This window comes from Mastigoproctus giganteus, chromosome 1, assembly GCF_048544385.1.
Source record: "Mastigoproctus giganteus isolate SK-2022 chromosome 1, ASM4854438v1, whole genome shotgun sequence".
In the NCBI taxonomy this organism is placed as follows: domain Eukaryota; kingdom Metazoa; phylum Arthropoda; class Arachnida; order Uropygi; family Thelyphonidae; genus Mastigoproctus; species Mastigoproctus giganteus.
This window is the reverse complement of record NC_143575.1, coordinates 222,273,781-222,293,767: the sequence shown is the minus strand read 5'-3', so window position 1 is coordinate 222,293,767 and position 19,987 is coordinate 222,273,781. Positions and strand designations below refer to the sequence as shown.

The 19,987-nt window shown below is 36.4% G+C and overlaps 1 protein-coding gene across 2 annotated transcripts in view; it reads left to right on the top strand.

Annotated features, from left to right (window-relative positions):
• Positions 1-19,987, top strand: part of Mondo (MLX interacting protein mondo) — a 289,601-nt gene that overhangs the window by 243,032 nt on the left and 26,582 nt on the right. For both annotated transcript variants that reach the window (XM_090376144.1, XM_090376138.1), the window contains exon 15: positions 12,044-12,143. In XM_090376144.1, coding sequence (XP_090232270.1) covers positions 12,044-12,143 — 100 coding nt within the window. The remainder of the gene's footprint in view (positions 1-12,043; positions 12,144-19,987) is intronic.

The following is a 19,987-nucleotide window of genomic DNA, read 5'->3' as shown; positions in this document are numbered from 1 at the left end:
TTTAACATTGACAAATGCAAAGTATAGGCTGAGAAGTGGCAACTGTGATTTAACATTGACAAATGCAAAGTACTGTATTTGGGTAGCAGTAACCCTAGGGTAATGTACCAATTGTGTGGTACTAAACTCAAGATAGTAAAGAATGAAAAAGACCTGGGGGTAATTGTGCAGTCAGATATGAAGGTCTCTGAGCAGCGCAGACAGGCTGCCAGGACAGTTCACGGGTCTTGTCAATAATATACAGGAATTTTGCTCTCAGGGATAAGGAGATGGTTATCCCTTTGTATAAAGTCAGGCCATACCTTGGTCTGGAGGCCTAATTTTAAGAAGGGTGTAGAGCTGCTGGAACAAGTACAGAGAATGGCAGTGAGATTGGTGAGAGGAACAAAAGGTTGCTCTTACCAAGAAAGGCCTTAAGTTCTGCAAATCACAGCATCTGGACACTAGACACCTGTGAGGTAATCTGATTGAGGTGTGTAAGGCCTTGAATGGCTTGAGCAAGCTCAATGCTGATGGGATTCTTCCTCTTGCTCAGATTATGCACTCGAGGGGACATAAATTCAAACTGAGGAAAGATGGTTGCAGAATAGATGTGCAGAAATTTGCCTTTATCCAGCGGGTAGTTGATTGCTGGAACAAACTTCCATCTGTTGTTGTGGAAGTTGATAACTTAAATAAATTTGAGGAAAAACCAAAAAATTTTGGAGGAATGGATAAGTGAAATAGCAAGTGGTTTTTTTTATTTTGGCTGATGCTGTATAATCTTGCTTTCTTGCATCATATGCCACTAGTAATGCTAAAGTCTAAGCTAAATGTTTGGTTCCACATGAGCATGCAAGTCTTCATTTTTTACCTCTCGTGGCAAAACAAATTTTGTGGCCATTTCTGAAATGAGCTTATCCTGTCCCAAGAGAAAAACAGCTGGAGATTTGCTGTATACTTATTATTCATACCTATATTCTTGATATGAGAACTGGACCTCAATGCAGAAGGTGGTGATTAGATCCCACACAAAACACAGTACCTATCCCAAAGGATGCCTTTCACTGATAAAAGGTTATACTAGATCGTCATATCTATATGTAGCCAACTACTAAGTAGTTGAGGAATGGCATTATTTAAGTATATCTCATATTGTGAATACCTTCACGAGTTATCAGGATTGCACTACTGCTTAGTAGTTGGCTATGTATAGACAATGATGCTTTAGCACTAATTTATACACTAGTTAACTTCTACGTAACTTGAGGCTATTGCCCTGAATGTATTACATAATCTTAATTATTCTGCTTAATTGCAACAGGAAATTTATTATTATCATCAAATGTAACTGTAAGAATGAAGTCCAGAAAGGAAATATTTTCCTTCTATTTCACACACAACTACATATAAAATGTCAGGAAATATGGGGTGGGGGACAGCTTTCTACTTTAGACATAATACTTGATGACCCAAATGTGATTTCAGATTTTACATGTTATAGCAGGGTCATCTGCCAGTGATTTATTCTTCCCTAAAAGTGAGAAAAGTGTAATTAGGTAATAAATAAATTTAGATATTTCACTTTTGTAGTTTGTGTAATGATTACAGCTTTTCTATATTTAAAAATAAATAAAAAAAAAATCTGGTTGTGCATTCATAAGTTGGGGGGGGGAAGAGGTGGAAAGACTAAACACATGAGCAACCATGAGTCACTCCATCAAAACCTTGCACTTACTGGATTATAATCCAGTAAGTGCAAGGTTTTGATGGAGTGACTCATGGTTGCTCATGTGTTTGCATGGATTGCACTTACTGGATTATAATCCAGTAAGTGCAATCCATGACTATTAATAATTGTAATTATTAATTATAATCCATAGCTATCAATAATTATTGATAGTTATTGATTATAATTATTTTATTTGAAGTTAAGCACAGTACTAAAGGGTTTGCTCGGCAAAATCTTTTTCTGTTTGAAAAATTGTATTCTGTATTGCATTCTCTTCTCAACAAACAAAGGATCTCATACTAGAGATATCTTTAGCTTTAAATTTAGATATTGAATGACATTTAAGAATATCGTGAGTTGTAATATTTTTCATACTATGAAACTATATGTGGAGTTGTTCCTTCTTCAGTAATAATGATCCTTTGCTTGGAAGGTAGCGGCTGATGTTTAGCTAACTGGTAGCATCTCTTTTGATTTCTGAAAGAGCTTGTTCATTAAAGTACCCTAATAATCATTACTCCAAGCATGACTCTACCACTATGTACATCCTGAACAATTGGGAGCATGATTTTCAGCAACATCTATCCTTTTCGTTGAAACAAACAGGTTAAACTGTGTCTAATTGAACTGCATGGTTCTTCTTTTTAGTAAATAAAGATTTATTTACTTTTGTTTCTATGATTCGTTTTCTTGTAACATATATAGCAGGAATGTATACAGAATGTTTCATATTGAATTATCGATTTGTGCATGCTTCTGACGTATTGTTCCTTTGTCTCAAGGTTCCCCAAAGTGTGGTCCGCGGCCCTGTACCAGTCTGCGAACAACTTATTTGAAATATACCTACATAAAACAATAAGAAAATTTCCTTTCCTAAAATATGTCAGTTTATGTAAACTTTTGATAATAAACAAAGAAATAAATTACCTATCTTTTATTTATATTTAATGATGTTAATAAATACCTAATTGCATTATTACTGGTGTGTTAAATGTCTTAATCGTAGTGTGTCATTATTTCCTGAACCTACATGTATAATTATTGAAAATACATTCATTTATAGCTATAGGTGGGCCGTGAAAAAAAAAAATCTGCAAACACCAGTCCGCACTTAAAAAAGTTTGGGTAAACCTGCTTTATCTGAACCTACTTTTCAGTCCCAAGTTTCCTTTGCAAGTTTGTGGCACATATGCCAACCCTTTTATCCTTGGTTGATGAATTATGATGGTATTAGTAACAGCCATATGGTGCAAGGAAGCATAAGGGTTATGCTGCACCAGCTAAACGGAGAGAAAAAAAAAAAAAGTAAAATAAATAATAAAAGAAAAGGAAATAGACAACCTATGCATTTCCCTCCTTCCATAGGTAAATATCCAGCTGACCTTTGAATTTCCCCCAACTGTCAGCCTCAACAACCCATGTAGGTAACTTATTCTGGTAATTTATAACTCTCTGGCTAAAATAAAACTTCCTGCAATCCAGTCTAAACTTCTCTTCCCCGTAACTTGAATTTATGGCCCCTAGTTCTAGAATCATTTATAACCGTCGAAATTTTATCCTCATTCACTTTACTTTTGCTTCTAAGAGCCTTAAACACCTCAATCATGTCTACTCTAAGGGACCTAGTTTCCAAGCTGTGCAACCCACATATTCGAAGTTCCTCATGTGGATGCCCTTTTGCCAATCTAATCAAGCGAGTTATCTGTCTTTGGACCCTTTCAAGAAACCTGATGTTTTGTTGTTTTTTTTTTAGGTGTGGTCTCCATACTTGAACACAGTATTTCAAGTGTGGTCTAACAATAGCCTTATATAATGGGATTACGACGACCTTATCTCTACTAGCAAATGTTCAATAAATCATCAATAGGACACCATGGGCCTTCCTTGCAACCTGTCTACGATGCTCAAGAGAACTTCATGTCTGACTGTGTCATAATTCCCAAGTCCCTTTCTTCCACTACTGACTTCAGTTCAACTCCCCAAAGTGCATAAGTTATTTTGGGGTTACTGTTCACCAGCTGTAAGACCTTGCATTTTGCTGAATTAAAGCATAGCTGTGACTTTTCTGACCATCCCTTAAGTCTATCTAGGTCACTCTGAAGAAGCTCTGCTTGGCAATGATCATTAACTTCTCTACCAATCTTTATGTCATCTGCAAATTTCGACATCATGCCCTCTATCCCTTCATGAATGTCATTTAAGAAAATCAAAAACAGCAGTAGTCCCAATACTGATCCTTGGGGAACCCCACTTCATACAGTAACCCAATCTTAGGAATAACCATTTATCATAACTCTCTGTCTCTTTCCATGAAATCATCCTGCTATCTATCTTTGTAAGGATTTTCCCTGTGATTCCTACCTGTTCCAGCTTATAAAGTAACCGCTCATGTGGGACTAAGTCAAATGCTTTGCTGAAATCTAAATAAATTCGGGAACCCCCTTCATCAGTTATCCTATGTTAGCTGTTCAGACAGAATCTTTTTATGGTTCATGCAACATAGTGTTTTAATTGGTAAGCATTGCTTTTGCTTACCAATTATACAGAATGTATACAGAATGTTTCATATTGAATTATCGATTTGTGCATGCTTCTGACGTATTGTTCCTTTGTCTCAGGGTTCCCCAAAGTGTGGTCCGCGGCCCTGTACCAGTCTGCGAACAACTTATTTGAAATATACCTACATAAAACAATAAGAAAATTTCCTTTCCTAAAATATGTCAGTTTATGTAAACTTTTGATAATAAACAAAGAAATAAATTACCTATCTTTTATTTATATTTAATGATGTTAATAAATACCTAATTGCATTATTACTGGTGTGTTAAATGTCTTAATCGTAGTGTGTCATTATTTCCTGAACCTACATGTATAATTATTGAAAATACATTCATTTATAGCTATAGGTGGGCCGTGAAAAAAAAAATCTGCAAACACCCGTCCGCACTTAAAAAAGTTTGGGTAAACCTGCTTTATCTGAACCTACTTTTCAGTCCCAAGTTTCCTTTGCAAGTTTGTGGCACATATGCCAACCCTTTTATCCTTGGTTGATGAATTATGATGGTATTAGTAACAGCCATATGGTGCAAGGAAGCATAAGGGTTATGCTGCACCAGCTAAACGGAGAGAAAAAAAAAAAAAAGTAAAATAAATAATAAAAGAAAAGGAAATAGACAACCTATGCATTTCCCTCCTTCCATAGGTAAATATCCAGCTGACCTTTGAATTTCCCCCAACTGTCAGCCTCAACAACCCATGTAGGTAACTTATTCTGGTAATTTATAACTCTCTGGCTAAAATAAAACTTCCTGCAATCCAGTCTAAACTTCTCTTCCCCGTAACTTGAATTTATGGCCCCTAGTTCTAGAATCATTTATAACCGTCGAAATTTTATCCTCATTCACTTTACTTTTGCTTCTAAGAGCCTTAAACACCTCAATCATGTCTACTCTAAGGGACCTAGTTTCCAAGCTGTGCAACCCACATATTCGAACTTCCTCATGTGGATGCCCTTTTGCCAATCTAATCAAGCGAGTTATCTTTCTTTGGACCCTTTCAAGAAACCTGATGTTTTGTTGTTTTTTTTTTAGGTGTGGTCTCCATACTTGAACACAGTATTTCAAGTGTGGTCTAACAATAGCCTTATATTATATAATGGGATTACGACGACCTTATCTCTACTAGCAAATGTTCAATAAATCATCAATAGGACACCATGGGCCTTCCTTGCAACCTGTCTACGATGCTCAAGAGAACTTCATGTCTGACTGTGTCATAATTCCCAAGTCCCTTTCTTCCACTACTGACTTCAGTTCAACTCCCCAAAGTGCATAAGTTATTTTGGGGTTACTGTTCACCAGCTGTAAGACCTTGCATTTTGCTGAATTAAAGCATAGCTGTGACTTTTCTGACCATCCCTTAAGTCTATCTAGGTCACTCTGAAGAAGCTCTGCTTGGCAATGATCATTAACTTCTCTACCAATCTTTATGTCATCTGCAAATTTCGACATCATGCCCTCTATCCCTTCATGAATGTCATTTAAGAAAATCAAAAACAGCAGTAGTCCCAATACTGATCCTTGGGGAACCCCACTTCATACAGTAACCCAATCTTAGGAATAACCATTTATCATAACTCTCTGTCTCTTTCCATGAAATCATCCTGCTATCTATCTTTGTAAGGATTTTCCCTGTGATTCCTACCTGTTCCAGCTTATAAAGTAACCGCTCATGTGGGACTAAGTCAAATGCTTTGCTGAAATCTAAATAAATTCGGGAACCCCCTTCATCAGTTATCCTATGTTAGCTGTTCAGACAGAATCTTTTTATGGTTCATGCAACATAGTGTTTTAATTGGTAAGCATTGCTTTTGCTGATTTAATATTTCTTGTCTGTATTAAGTGTAAAAAAATATGGAGGTCCTAAAGTCTTGAAACTTTTTTAGACAATTGGACAGACAACTTGAGTAGTCCGAGATCCACTAATTTTCGTAAAGTCAGACAAATGCTAATAATTTATTGTAATTTTTCCTTGTAGTGGATCTGTGATCTCATTATGGATTTAAAATAAACTTTGTGGATTTTTTTCAAAATGGATAGTATAGGCTATTTTTGGAATATTAAATTTTAGAAATATTATATATTTTAAGGTAGAAGAATTCTCTTACATGGGGTTTTCTTCAGGAACGGCTGCATCCGGGTGAGGTGTAATATGAAAGGTGTTGAAATAGCATATATCTGGAAGGGGGACGAATGAAAACGCAAGCTTTTGTCCTAAATCCTTGCATGGGGAGTAATTATAGGTATAACGGTAGATGATGTCATCTAAACTTCTCCTTTATAGCCCGGGCACATTCCATTGCCATATTTCAAAAGCGTGGTGGGGGTGTGAGTAGTCGAAAGGAGGGGAAGTAGGGTAGAAGGACAAATTTCCCGCCCCACCGTATTGCACTTATAGTTTGGGAATTTGGAAATTGTAGATTTAGAGCAGCTTACAGGTCTTTTTGAAACGAGGGGGAGGAAGAAAGGTTTCACTCAGAAATCCGGATGCATGACTACCCATCCCCGTTAGTAGAGGTCCTGGATTGGGGGGGGGGTGTTATGTTCTGTTATTAAAGTTGAATTTATAGGATATTTGTTTTAAGTCCCATTCTTCAGAGATTGGTCTATGTATGTTTATTGATCTCACTGCTAGTGTCTCACTGGTTTCTAACTTAAATTTTGTGTCTTGTTTGTCAATTATTATCGTATTTTCAAAGGAAGGGTAATGTCCTGTGTCTAAGAGGTGAGCTACCAATTCGGAACTATTATTTTTTTTCTGTTCGGTCTATTTTTTCTTGGTTATTTGCGGCTACTTTTAAACTGCTTTTATGTTTTTTGGATTCTTGTATGTAGCGGTGTTCTCGTGCTGCCTATATATATATATGCAGTCGCAATCTGATGTGCAAGGAATTGCATAAACCACGTTTGTTTGTTTGTTTGTTGTTTGAAATCTATTGTTTTTTTTTTTGTTGTTAGCTGAGTTTTTTAGGTATGTCCATAGTTTCTTGGAGCTAGGTTTACTCCGGAATCTTTGAAGATTTTTTTCAACAGTTGTTGGTACATTTCGATATATGGGAACCCAACCCATTGTTTTTTTTAGCACTTCTCGTTTTGGTTTTTCTTTACTGTTTTTTTTTTTTTTTTTTTGCTGTATTTAAGGCACTGTTTATGAGCCATTTTGGGTAACCACGGTTGGAAAATCTGGCCCTAAGTGTTTCAATTTCCTGTTTGCATTCATCCTCTGTAGATGAATACCTGAAAGCATTGTTGAACTGGGCTGTTAGGTTTGATTTTTTGTGAGAGAGGGAGCCATAGCTGTCAAAATGTAATTACCCGTATTTGTAGGTTTGTGGTATATTTTAGTGATGATTTTTGTGGCATCTCTTTCATCTCTTGTTAACGTTAAATTTAGGAAGTTGATCCTGTTGTTTTCTTCATTTTCAGTTGTGAAATGTAGCCGATTATCTATATTATTCAACTCGTAGAAGATGGTATTTATGGTGTCTGGTTTACCTATAAGCAGACAATCATCTACGTACCTTCCATAAAATTTAAGGGATGGGGAAGAGTACTTGGAAATGATGTGGTTTTCTATTTCCAGGAGGTAAAATTCAGAGATATGTCCACTTATGGAACTGGCCATATCACTCCAGGGGCTTACATCTGGTGAGTATAGGCTTGGCAAACCGAGGGTATTGAGCTGGATATCATCATTCTTCTCTCTCTCTCTCTCTCTCTCTCTCTCTCTCTCTCTCTCTCTCTCTCTCTCTCTCTCTCAGGGTAATATGGGATTTTTTTTTTTTTTTTGGCTGGTGCAGCATAAGCCTCAGGCTTCTTTGCACCATATGGCTAATAATAATAATACTTGTTGGTAAAAATCTCCTTCATGGGTGAAATAATTAGCTGATAACAGTACATTTAGTAAGATTGTTATATCCAAAAAAATACCTAATTTTGTTCTGTTTTTAAGTGTGGGATCATTAATTAACATGTCTTGGGTGTAACATTTGTGCATAGTGATTTTATATCGAAGGAATATAATTTGTTATCGGATTCTAATTTTATATTTTTGATTGACGAAAATAGGTGTTACATGTTCTTTATGCAGTATTTGGAATACAGTAATTCATTAGGGATTTTAGTATGTCAACCATAAATTTTTCTAAGTTTGCTGTTGATGTATTTTTGAAGCTTACTATGGGCCTCAGTTGGTTTGTCTAGCTTATGCAACTTAGTGACTCCGAATATGTAGGTTGAACGTGTAGTATGGGCTAAGAGGTATGTGCAATTGCTTGTAATCTTTTCTTCAGAGCTTAATCTTTTTAGTTCTTTTTCGATTTTTGATCTGATGGTGGTGGGGATAGGATTTTTGCCTAGTGTCTGGTATGTGTTTGTATCTTGTAGGAGGTTTGTCAATTTGTTGGCATAATCAGATTTGTTTATTAATACTATTGAGTCACCTTTATCAGCCTTTTGAATGATGTTTTTATTTGTGGCTAATTTTTTGATGCACTAAATTTCCTCTTTTGAAAAGGTTAGGAGTAAGATTAGGTTTTTTGTTTATTACATTTATTTGTTTAATTAGTTTTTTTTCTATTGCTGTGGCTGTATAAACCTATTTGGGCTTTTATTACATATTCGTTGTATGGGGTCTTTTTTGGGTCATGCTGTAATTGAGGCCTTTATAGAGAAGATTGTGTTCGTCTTTTGTTAAGTTATAGTTGAATAGGTTGGTTGGTTACAAATTCACTGTTTGCATGACTATTACTTGCATACCTACAGATTGTGGTCTCTGTGATTTTAAAAGGGAGTTCCATTTTTTCTCATGTCTTGTTGTAAGTATTTCAGTATGAAATTTGATTCTGTCCTGTACGTGTAAGAAGAAGGTATTCCATAGGTCCTCTAAACAAGTGATTTTAGTCAATTTTTTACTCTGTGGATATAGTGTAGGTTTTCCTTGCGTGGGTCCTTTGTTTTAGTGCACATTTTACTATGGATATGGCAGCTCTTTTGAATTCTCTTCTAAAATTTCTATAATTTGCTTGTATTTATATTTGCATGAATTTTGGGATAATTTGTGAGCATATGCATTTTTTAAAAAAATCTATGTGCGTTTTCTGTTGGAAATATCTTATTAAGGTTACTTCATATAAATTGAAATGTTCACGTAAATGGGGGTTGTATGCCTTTGAAATAGAACAATGGCTTATTCAATGAAGCATTTGTTTATTTTAAATCCACAGTGAGATCACAGATCCACTACAAGGAAAAGTTACAATAAATTATTAGCATTTGTCCGACTTTATGAAAATTAGCAGTTCTCGACTACTCAAGTTGTCTGTCCAACTGTCTATATTAAGTGTGTTTAATTAGTGCCTAAAATGAAGAAAACAACAACAAAAAAATTAATTTATAGGAAAAATTAAAAATCATTAAGGAGTTAGAAAATAGTGAAAAGGTTGCGACATTGTCCAAGAAATACAGCATAAATGAATCTAGCATTTGACAAATTAGGTAAAATGCTGAGAAAATTTAAAAGTTCAGTTATCTGTTCCACATTGGCTGCAAAAAGTGCTACAAAAGTGAGAAATCCATTAATAGAGAAAACTGAAAAATTTGTTTCTTTCAGGATAAGAGATCTTAATCAAAAGAGAATGCCTTTTAGTTCAGATATTATTCATGCCATAGGTCTGCAAATTTTTAATTGCTTACAAGAAGAAGCTGGTCCATCCAATGCAGATGTCTTTCAGGCCAGTAAGAGTTGTTTTGAAAATTTTAAAAAACATCAGTCTGCACAGTCTAAATTTATGGGTGAAGAAGCCAGTGCAGATATGGAAGCTGCTTCTTTGTATCCGAAAACTTTCAAGAACATTATTGTGACAGAGCTATCTAGCGAGTCAAATGTTTAATGCTTATGAGACTGGCTTATTTTGAAAGCATATGCCAAGTTGAACATTCATTTCAAAAGAAGAGAAAACCGCCTCAAGTTTCAAAGCTGCAAAAGATAGGTTAACAGTTTTGTTATGTGGCAATGCAGAGGGTGACTTTAAGTGCAAATCGCTTCTGATTTATACGTCAGAAAATCCTCTTGCTTTTAAAAGAATATCAAAAAGTTCCTTACCAGTTCATTGGAAATCGAGCAATAAAGTCTGGATGGCAGCTAAAATCTTCGAGGATTAGTTTTTAAATTGCTTTTGTGTTGAAACAAAAAGATATTGCCTGAAGAAGAAGAACATAGCATTCAAAATCTTGCTCATTCTTGACAGTTCACCCAGTCATCCTGCACATTTGCCTGATCTGCACCCAAATGTGAAAGTTACCTTTCTTCCAGTGAATACAAGTTCGTTAATTCAGCCGATGGACCAAGGTGTTATAGCTTCCTTTAAACTTTATTACCTAAGAAGATCTTTTTTACAATTGGTAGAAGCTACTGATGGAATAGGCAGTCTTTCAATTCAAGATTATTGACAGAATTATAACATTCTTGATGCTGTAAAAAATATTGAATTCTCATGGGGTGAAGTTAAGAACTCAACAATGAATGCAGTGTGGAAAAAGCTGTGGCCACAAAGCTGCACTAAAGAAGCTATGGTCGAAATGCCGGAAGTAGTTGAGATTGTGAGAATTGGCAAAATGATTAGCAGAGAGGGATTTGAAGAACTGGAACCAACAGATATCACAGAAGTTCTTGAATCTCATAGAGAACAATTATCAGTGGACGATATTTTTTCGCAATGTGAAGAAGAAGAAGATAACAAAAATTATAAAAACGAAGATGCACACAAAAATTTGACCATGAAGAGATAAACTGAGATTTTAAGACTTGCAATTCAGCTTATCCAAGAAGCTCTGGATATGGATCCTAATTAGGAGAAGAGTTTGAATTTTTGCAGAACTTTATCATTAGCTTTAGTTCCTTATGAAGAAATTTATAGAGAAAAACAGCATGCGTCTAAGCAAACAATTTTAACAAATTTTTTTAAAAAGTGCCAGATACTGTTGCAAGTTTATCACAGGAAAACAGTGACTAAGAAGCAATGAATTTAGATTAAAAATCTTGAAGTAATTAAACATATCCATAAAATTAATCTCCTTAGATTAATTTTATGGACATGTTTCTATTTTTTTTTTTTTTTTTTTTTGTGTACAGGTGCAGAATCCCTCATTGTGTAATATAAACTACGTTTCACATTTCGCGGATTTGGACTGCGTGGTGTTTTCCCGGAACATAACCCCCCCCCTGTGCAAATTGGGGGATGATTGTATTCTTTTCTCTAGTACTTTCCCTGACATGTTGGTACAAATAACAATCATCTAGTTGATTTAAAAATTTTGTCCTCCATGTCGAGCTTCCTTTCCGTTTGCTTTGATCAATTAATATACATTATTTGGCTACTTGAAGACCAAAGGCCTTCAAGTGGCCAAATAATAACCGTTTCAGCCACCTTCTGTTAACATTTTCACTTACTGTAACATATCTTTTGAGATAATGAGTAACAGAATTAATAGCACTAATCTTAATAGCATTGTTGTGTCTTTTTTGATATGCTGCAACACCCTACCTTCTATCCATAGCTGTCATCTGCATCGTGAGTAGCAGCATACCATACTATGCAGCCCTGATTTTCCACTTAATGTGTAGACTTCAGTTAGATGTATTTGGAAATTAGAAGCTAGATGGGATTAAGATGAATATTTTTGTTCTTTTGATGAATGATATATTTTTCAATACTTGTTAAATGACATTTTTTTTTCCAGATGATGCAATAGTAACAAAATAATTATATTTTAGCTGCTGAATACATTAGAGTTTTAAAAACAGAGAGACATCAACAACAAGAAGAAGCAGAGATATTAAGACAACAAATTGAAGGGCTTAATCAAGCTATTAAGTAAGTGAAGTTGTATTTGTTCCCTTAAAAAATATCTTAAGTGGTTTTCACTGCAGTAGTATGTATGTGTAAATGTAATATTTATTAGCACAAGAAACACGTAATATAGTATAAGTTGGTATACATTTTGATGTATTCATTAACACTGACAACTATGCCCATAATATAGAGTACATGCACAATATATCAAAGATGATTTTATGTTATATTAAACTGTATGCTATTACAATCTGCTTAAGCTAAATGATCCCAAGGTATTAAAAATGATTTTATGTTATATTAAACTGTATGCTATTACAATCTGCTTAAGCTAAATGATCCCAAGGTATTAAAAATGATTTTTCTATTTAATTTTATTTGGTTGTACAGATACTGTATATAATTAATCTTAATGGACTTCAGGAAAAACAGACCAACAGATTAGTTGAACTAATCTTTTCATCCAAATGGGATTCGGTGATGTCACTGCCTCAGTCTGATGGTATTCACTATCAGTAAAAATATGTTAACAAGGAAGCAGATTTATCTCACAGCTAATGGGAAGGATGACCCTGCTTTTTTATGAATAGTATCAAATAATCATATACCGTGATAGTAATAGTGGCATTTGATGCAAGAAAGCAAATGTATGAGCTTATGTTGCGTTAGCCAAAAAAAAAAAAAAAAATTCACACAACCATTCCCTCTAAATGTTTGTCCAGTTCCTCCTTGAATTTATTTAAGCTGCCAACTTCCATGACAGATGGAAGTTTGTTCCAGCAGTTAACCACCTGCTGGCTAAAGGCAAATTTCCGCACATCTATTCAACAACTGTCTTTCCTCAATTTGAATTTATGCCCCCTTAGGTTCGTAATCTGAGCAAGTGGAAGAATCCCATCAGAATTCAGTGTGCTTAACCCATTCAAGGCCTTATACACCTCAGTCAGATCGCCTTGCAGGTGCCTAGTCTCCAACTGCTGCAATTTTCAGAACATAAGCCTCTCTTGGTAAGAGGATCCCTTCATTCCCCTCGCCAATCTTGTTGCCCTTCTCTGTACATGCTCAAGCAAATCTACATCCTTCCTAAAATGAGGCCTCCAGAACTGTACGCAGTACTGAAGGCATGGCCTGACCATTGTTTTACAAAGGGAAAGTCACCTCGTTTTCCCTGTTGGCAAAATTCCTGTATATCATTGACAAAACCCCATGACTTGCTCTAGCAGCCTGTGCGCATTGCTCAGAAAACTTCATATCTGACTGCACAATTACTCCCAGGTCTTTTTCATTTTCTACCATCCTAAGTGTAGTACTACACAGTTGGTCCATTCCTCTGGGGTTACTTCTACCCATATGCAGTACTTTGCATTTGTCAATGTTAAACTTCAGTTGCCACTTCTCAGCCCATCTACCCAAATTTTCTAGATCCTGTTGCAGTAGCACACTGCCATCACTGTCATTAACAACCCTACCAACCTTTGTATCATCTGCAAACTTCGACACTAAGCCTGATATACCTTCATCAATATCATTGATAAATATACAAAACAACAGTGGACCCAACACCAAACCCTGTGGAACTCCACTGATAACATTAGTCCACAAAGAGCAGTGCCCACCCTTTTATCCATTGTAGCAACTTATCTTTAATGCCATTCTGCTCCAATTTGTACAGTAGTCTTCCATTCACAACAGTGTCAAAAGCTTTCCTGAAATCCAAGTATATGATATTAAAATTATTTTTTGCATCCAGTTCTTTTGTAACCACATCATAATATCCTATCAGATTTGTCAGACAAGACTTTCCCTTAACAAACCCATGCTAAGTGTGAATTATTGCTGCAGTCTTGTCCAGATGATCCTGCAATGCATCTTTAACCAGTGATTCCATTAGTTTCCTCAATTTCAGTTTATGCCTCCTCAGGTTTATAATCTGAGAAAGAGGAAGAATTCTATCAGCACAGAGCCTGCTCAATCCATTCAAGGTCTATACACCTCAGTCAGATCGCCTCGCAGGTGTCTAGTTGCCAGATGCTGCAATTTGCAGAACTTAAGCCTTTCGTTTAAGAGCACCCCTTTGTTCCCCTCACCAGTTGTTGCCCTTCTCTGTACTCATTCTAGCAACTCTACATCCTTCCTAAAACGAGGCTTCCAGACCAGTAGGCAGTACTCAAGGTGTGGCCTGACCATTGCCTTATACAAGGGGATAATCACCTCCTTATCCCTGCTCGCAAAATTCCTGTATATAACTGACAAAACCCCATGGCCTACTCTGGTAGCCTGTCTGCACTGCTCAGAAAACTTCATATCTGATTGCACAATTAAACCAAGATCTCTTTCATTCTCCACTACCCTGAGTGTAATACCACCCAGTTGGTATGTTACTCTAGGGTTACTGCTACCCATATACAGTACTTTGCATTTATCAATGTTAAACTTTAGTTGCCACTTTTCAGCCCATCTGCCCAACTTTTCCATATCCTGTTACAGCAGCAGCATACCGTTATTAACAACCCTGCCAACCTTTGTATCATCTGCATACTTTGACATTAAGCTTGATATACCTTCGTCAATATTATTGATAACTATACAAAACAACAATGGACCCAACACTGAACCCTGGGGACACACGTTAGTCCATGAAGAGCTGTGTCCGTTGATTACCACTCAACCATCCTTTTATCCATTGTAGCAACTTGCCTTTATTGCTATACTGTTGCAGTTTGTACAGTAGTGTTCCATGTGCAACAGTATCAAAAGCTTTCCTGAAATCCAAGTATCAAAATTGTTTTTTGCATCCAGCTCCTTTGTGACCACATCATAGTATCAATGCTTCTTGATTAGACCGGGGTTCGAGCCCATCACCACCAAATACGGAGGATGCGGAAAGGTCAGGGAATGACCACCGCATATCCCGGAGCAATATGGCCTTAGTTGCTAATGCTCCTAAAAACCAAAAACAACAACATCATAGTATCAAATAAAATTTGTCGGACATGATGTTATTGTTATGCATATGCTGCTGTGGTATAATGTACCTATTCATTTATAATATAAGGAAATGAGAAATTTTTGTAAAATCAGAAATGATTAAAAAGTCCAGTTTGCTTGAGGCAGTTGAAAATTTCTGAAATATTTGCATTGTCACCAATGAGATTCTCTAAATTTATTGGTTCATCAAGATTTACTAGTGATAGAAGGGTTGATGTTCTGTCTTGTCTATAGTAAAGGCAATCAATGAGAATGTGTTTAACAGTCAGATTTATATAACAATGTGGTGGATCGTCTCCTGTGAGTAAATAAAGGTGGGTCAGATGAGTATGACCTATTCTTGCCCTTGAAAGGACTACTTCTCATCTTGATGTACGGACACTGGAGCGCCAAATTTTTGTATCCTATTTAAACTGCAAGAGTTTATTAGTTCGACAGTACCCGATTGCTTTGCATTCTGATAGACATGCAGCATGACTGATTTGTGCATAGTCTGATGCTGGAACTGGGATATTCATTAAATCTAAGGTGGTTGGATTTTTTGCAGCTTTATTGGCAAGTTCATTATCCAAAATACCAGAATGTGCTGGAATCCAACAGAAGGTGACTAGTTGGTAACATTTTTCAATATACAGTAACAAGTTTCTAATTTCATCAAGAATAGGGTGAACTTATCTGAAGAATTACTTAATGCTAAGATTGAGCTGAGGGAATCAGTGTAAATAACAGATTTTAAAGAACAGAGATTTTCTAAAGCTAATTTAATCACATATAATTCGGCTGAGAAGATACTAAATTCAGATGGAAGGAAAGCTGAAATTGTGATATTTGGAAACAACTGCTCCAACATTTGAATTAGATTTAGAGCCATCTGTGTATATTGGAAAAAAATTGATATATCTTTGATTATGAACAGCGTGAAGTTGTCTGACATTTGAAGCTTGCAAAATATTCTTTCCTCATTGACAGAGGTAAGTTTCACAGGTCAGTATAGGAGGTGGAACCCATGGTGGTTGAGTACAAGTTGCTACCGGTTGTACAGAATGGATGAAAGTATTCCAAACCTGCATCAGTTCAAGAAGTCAAAGATCAGCTGGTTTTACTATGCTGGGTTTATTTCTGTAGAGGTTTTCTAATGGTGGAATGACTGAATGGGGTGCGAGGCACAACTTTGTATCTTGACAGCGTACTTTAGCATTTCTGTAGAGGTTTTCTAATGGTGGTATGACTGAATGGGATGAGAGGCACAACTTTGTATCTTGACAGCATACTTTAGCAATAGTGATTTCCTACGTAAAGATAGCAGGGGGGGCTTGTGAGCATTAATGTAAAGGCTGTGTGCTGGCAATGTTCTGAATGCACCAAGTGCAATCTTCAATGCACTATGTTGAACTGGCTCAAGCCAGCGTAATGCACTCATTCTGATTAATGCCCTGTATAATCGAAGTAGGGAGGCACGATCTGCACTCCATGTTAGGGCAGATAGTGCTCTAAGTATGTTTATCTTTTTTAGACAGGCAGTATGTACCTCCCGACTTTGATTATACAGGGTTATTCGATTATTCTGAAATTATTCTGAAATGATTGATAGAAATCTGATGTTATTAGTGACTGGGATAGAGATATTAGACATTTGAAGCTCAGGATCTGGATGAAACTGTCACTGTCTACAAAAATGGATAGCAACTGTTTTCTGCTGCGAAAGTCGATAGACTTTGATGCTGGCCCATTGCTGTATTTTTTTTTAGTGATATCTGCCAAATACTTCTAAATGCTCTACAGTATTTGGAAGTTTAGTGATAGAATCTAGTCTAAGAGCAAAAAGAGTGGCACTCAGTACTGATCCCTGTGGAACATCCTCTTCCTGAATGAAAGTTGCAGAAAGGGCACGTTGGTATCGAACTTGAAACAATCTAGTATGTGGAAAATTCTTCACAAATATAGGAAGGTTGCCCCCACAGACCAAGAGAGTAAAGATTTCTAAGTATACCATGCTGCCAGGTAGTGTCAAAAGCCTTCTCTATATCTATTGAAACCATTACTAGATGTTCATGTTTAACAAAGGCATTACAAATGGCAAATTCAGCCTTAACCATAAGATCCAAGCATGACCTGTTTTGACAAAAGCCATATTGACTATGGCTCATTAACTGTTTGGACTCAGTGATCCAGATGAGTCGATGGACAATTTTTTTTAGAGTATTTTGCTAAGGCAGCTTGAGAGGGATATTGGCCTATAGCTATGGGGAAATTGGTTGGATCTTTTCCAGGTTTTAGGAACGACAAAACAGCAGAATGATGCCAAGAAGCTGGATAAACATTTTCTAGAAAAATTCGGTTGTAAAAGACCAGGAGGAGGCACAAAGCTTTGTCTTCAAGATGTTGTAGCATGACATAATAGATCACATCTGTTCTAGTGGCATGTGAGAGTTCAAAGTATTGCAGAGGTTTATTATATGGCAGAAGGAGAGCAGTTTGAAAGTTAATAGAAAGCTGTTCTGCAGTGTTTTTAACTCTTTGGAATGATTGATAAGCTTCTTTGGATAAGCTGAATGCACTGAGACTTCAGCAAAAGTGTTGCCCAAAGCATTTGCAATATCTAAAGGACTAGATAGATCTCCTCCATTCCAGGAAAGGATTGGAGAAGGTACGGTAGGAAACTTACCAGAAAGCTGTCTAATTGTTTTTCCATATTATTTTGGTGTCAGTGTTTTTTGTTAATGCTTGATGCAAAACAGGTCCAGGACTCTTTCTTGTCTTGCTTTTGTATGAAACGTGTTTTTGCCTTTGACTTCTTATAATTTATCAGATTGGCTGTCGTTGGATATTGCTGAAACAAATTCCAGGCTTAATTTTTTTTGCTTTTGTGCATTCCTCATTCCACCAATAATTATTATGCTTTCAGCCCGAGGGATTTGATAGTGGTATTGTGTCTTTAGCCACAATTAGGAGATGTGACGTGATATATTCTGTCACATCATCGATAGGCTGGAGACAGATTTTTTCCTCATCAAAAGATATTGATGACTGGAATTTTTCCCAGTTTGCTTGGGCAAATTTCCATTTTCTGCAGGGTTGAGCTGGAGGAGTCTGTACTATTTATAGGTTACATACGATTGGAAAGTGATCACTACCCATAGGATCATTTATAACATACCACTCTATGGTCAGGACCAGTACTGGAGAACAAATGGAGAGATCTATTGCTGAGGTATGTCCAGTTGGGAGCTGAACGTGAGTATGTGTGCCAGTATTGAGTATGGTGAGGTTTAGTGCCTCTGAAAAGCTTTCAATGAGTTAACCCCGTCTATCTAATTTAGGATCACCCATAAGGGATGGTGCCCATTGAAATCCCCTAACATACAGAGAGGTGGAGGTATCTATATAAGGAGGTCTTCAAGATCTTTTAAATAGTATGGTTTGGCTGTAAGTAGATTGATACTAGTGTTATTGCAATATGGAGAGTTATATGCGCAGCAACAGCTTCTATTTCAGTTTGAAGTGGAACATATTTAATTGGGATCTTTGAATTTATCAGGATTGCTACATTACTACTTTGGCTGGTGCAGCATAAGCCATAGGCTTTCTTGCACCATGCGGCCGTTACTAATACTAATTACCATGGGCAGCATTTGTTGTATTACGATCTCTTCGATAAAAGCAATAGTTCTTTATTGAAGGAGAAATTTGCAAGGTTAGGTAAGTTTCCTGAAGACAAAGGGCAACTGGAGAAAGTCGATTAATTAGATCTTGGATATCATCTGTATTGCAATGAAAGCTCTGCAGTTCCATTGCAAAATACAAGGCATTATTTGTGTTTAGTTGATGGAGCTCATTCTGACTGCTTTTTGAAGGTGACTGGTTTATGACATTGCAATTTTTGTTTGTCTCTTTTTAGGAAAATTGACCAACCAGTGTCCAGTTTTTTTCGGCATGGATTTCTAAAATAGGATCTTCCTGTATAGATGTGCTACCAGTGTTCTGAATATTTTTCATAGCATTTGAGTTTGTAATACGAGATGTAGTAGCAATCACTGGAGGAGGAGATGCCGCTGGTATTGTCAGAGAGTATTATTTGCTTGGTCTGTGGTCTTGGATTGTTGCTTGCATACAGTTGGTTGTAGCTCAGAGAGGATATTTCTAGCCCAATCAGAAATTGATTTATTAGTAGGAACTGTGACATCAATTTCAACGGAGACTGCTTGATATTTTTTTTACAGCATTTGCATAGGTAATGTTTTGATTTATAGTTGATGCAACTAGTTTTCTCGCTTCTTGTTAACTGACTTTGTTCTCAGCCTTTTATTTTACTATTTTTTTCTCGGTTTTCCACTTTTCACGTGTCTTGGTGCAGGGTGGTCACCTTTACAATTTGGACATGTCATTTCTGTAGCTGTACAGTCATTTTGTATATTGTCTGAGGACCCACAGTTGGGGCAGACAGGAATTCCTCTACATACAGTTTGAGAATGGCCATACTTTTAGCATTTATAACATCTTAAAGGGTTGGGAATGTAGGGGCGAATGCAACAAAATAAATAACCTGCTTTTACAGAGGAGGGTAAGTTTGGCATATTGAAGGTAAGAATAATATTTCTGGTACATGCCAGTTGATTATCTTTTTTAATCATTATTCTTTTTGCTTCAATTCAGTTCTTGGGTTATTTCTTCCTCAGTGACATTTAATAAATCCCAACTAGATATGATACTCTTAGATGAATTTAGGGTTGCATGAGGAGATATTTTTACAGGAATGCCAGCAAAGCTTGTTAGTTGTAAAAGCTTTTCAGAATGTCTTTGATTCGTGGTTTCTATTAAAAGATCTCCTGATTGCAGTCTCTTCACTGTCTTGAGAGATCCTGCAATACTCTCCAGAT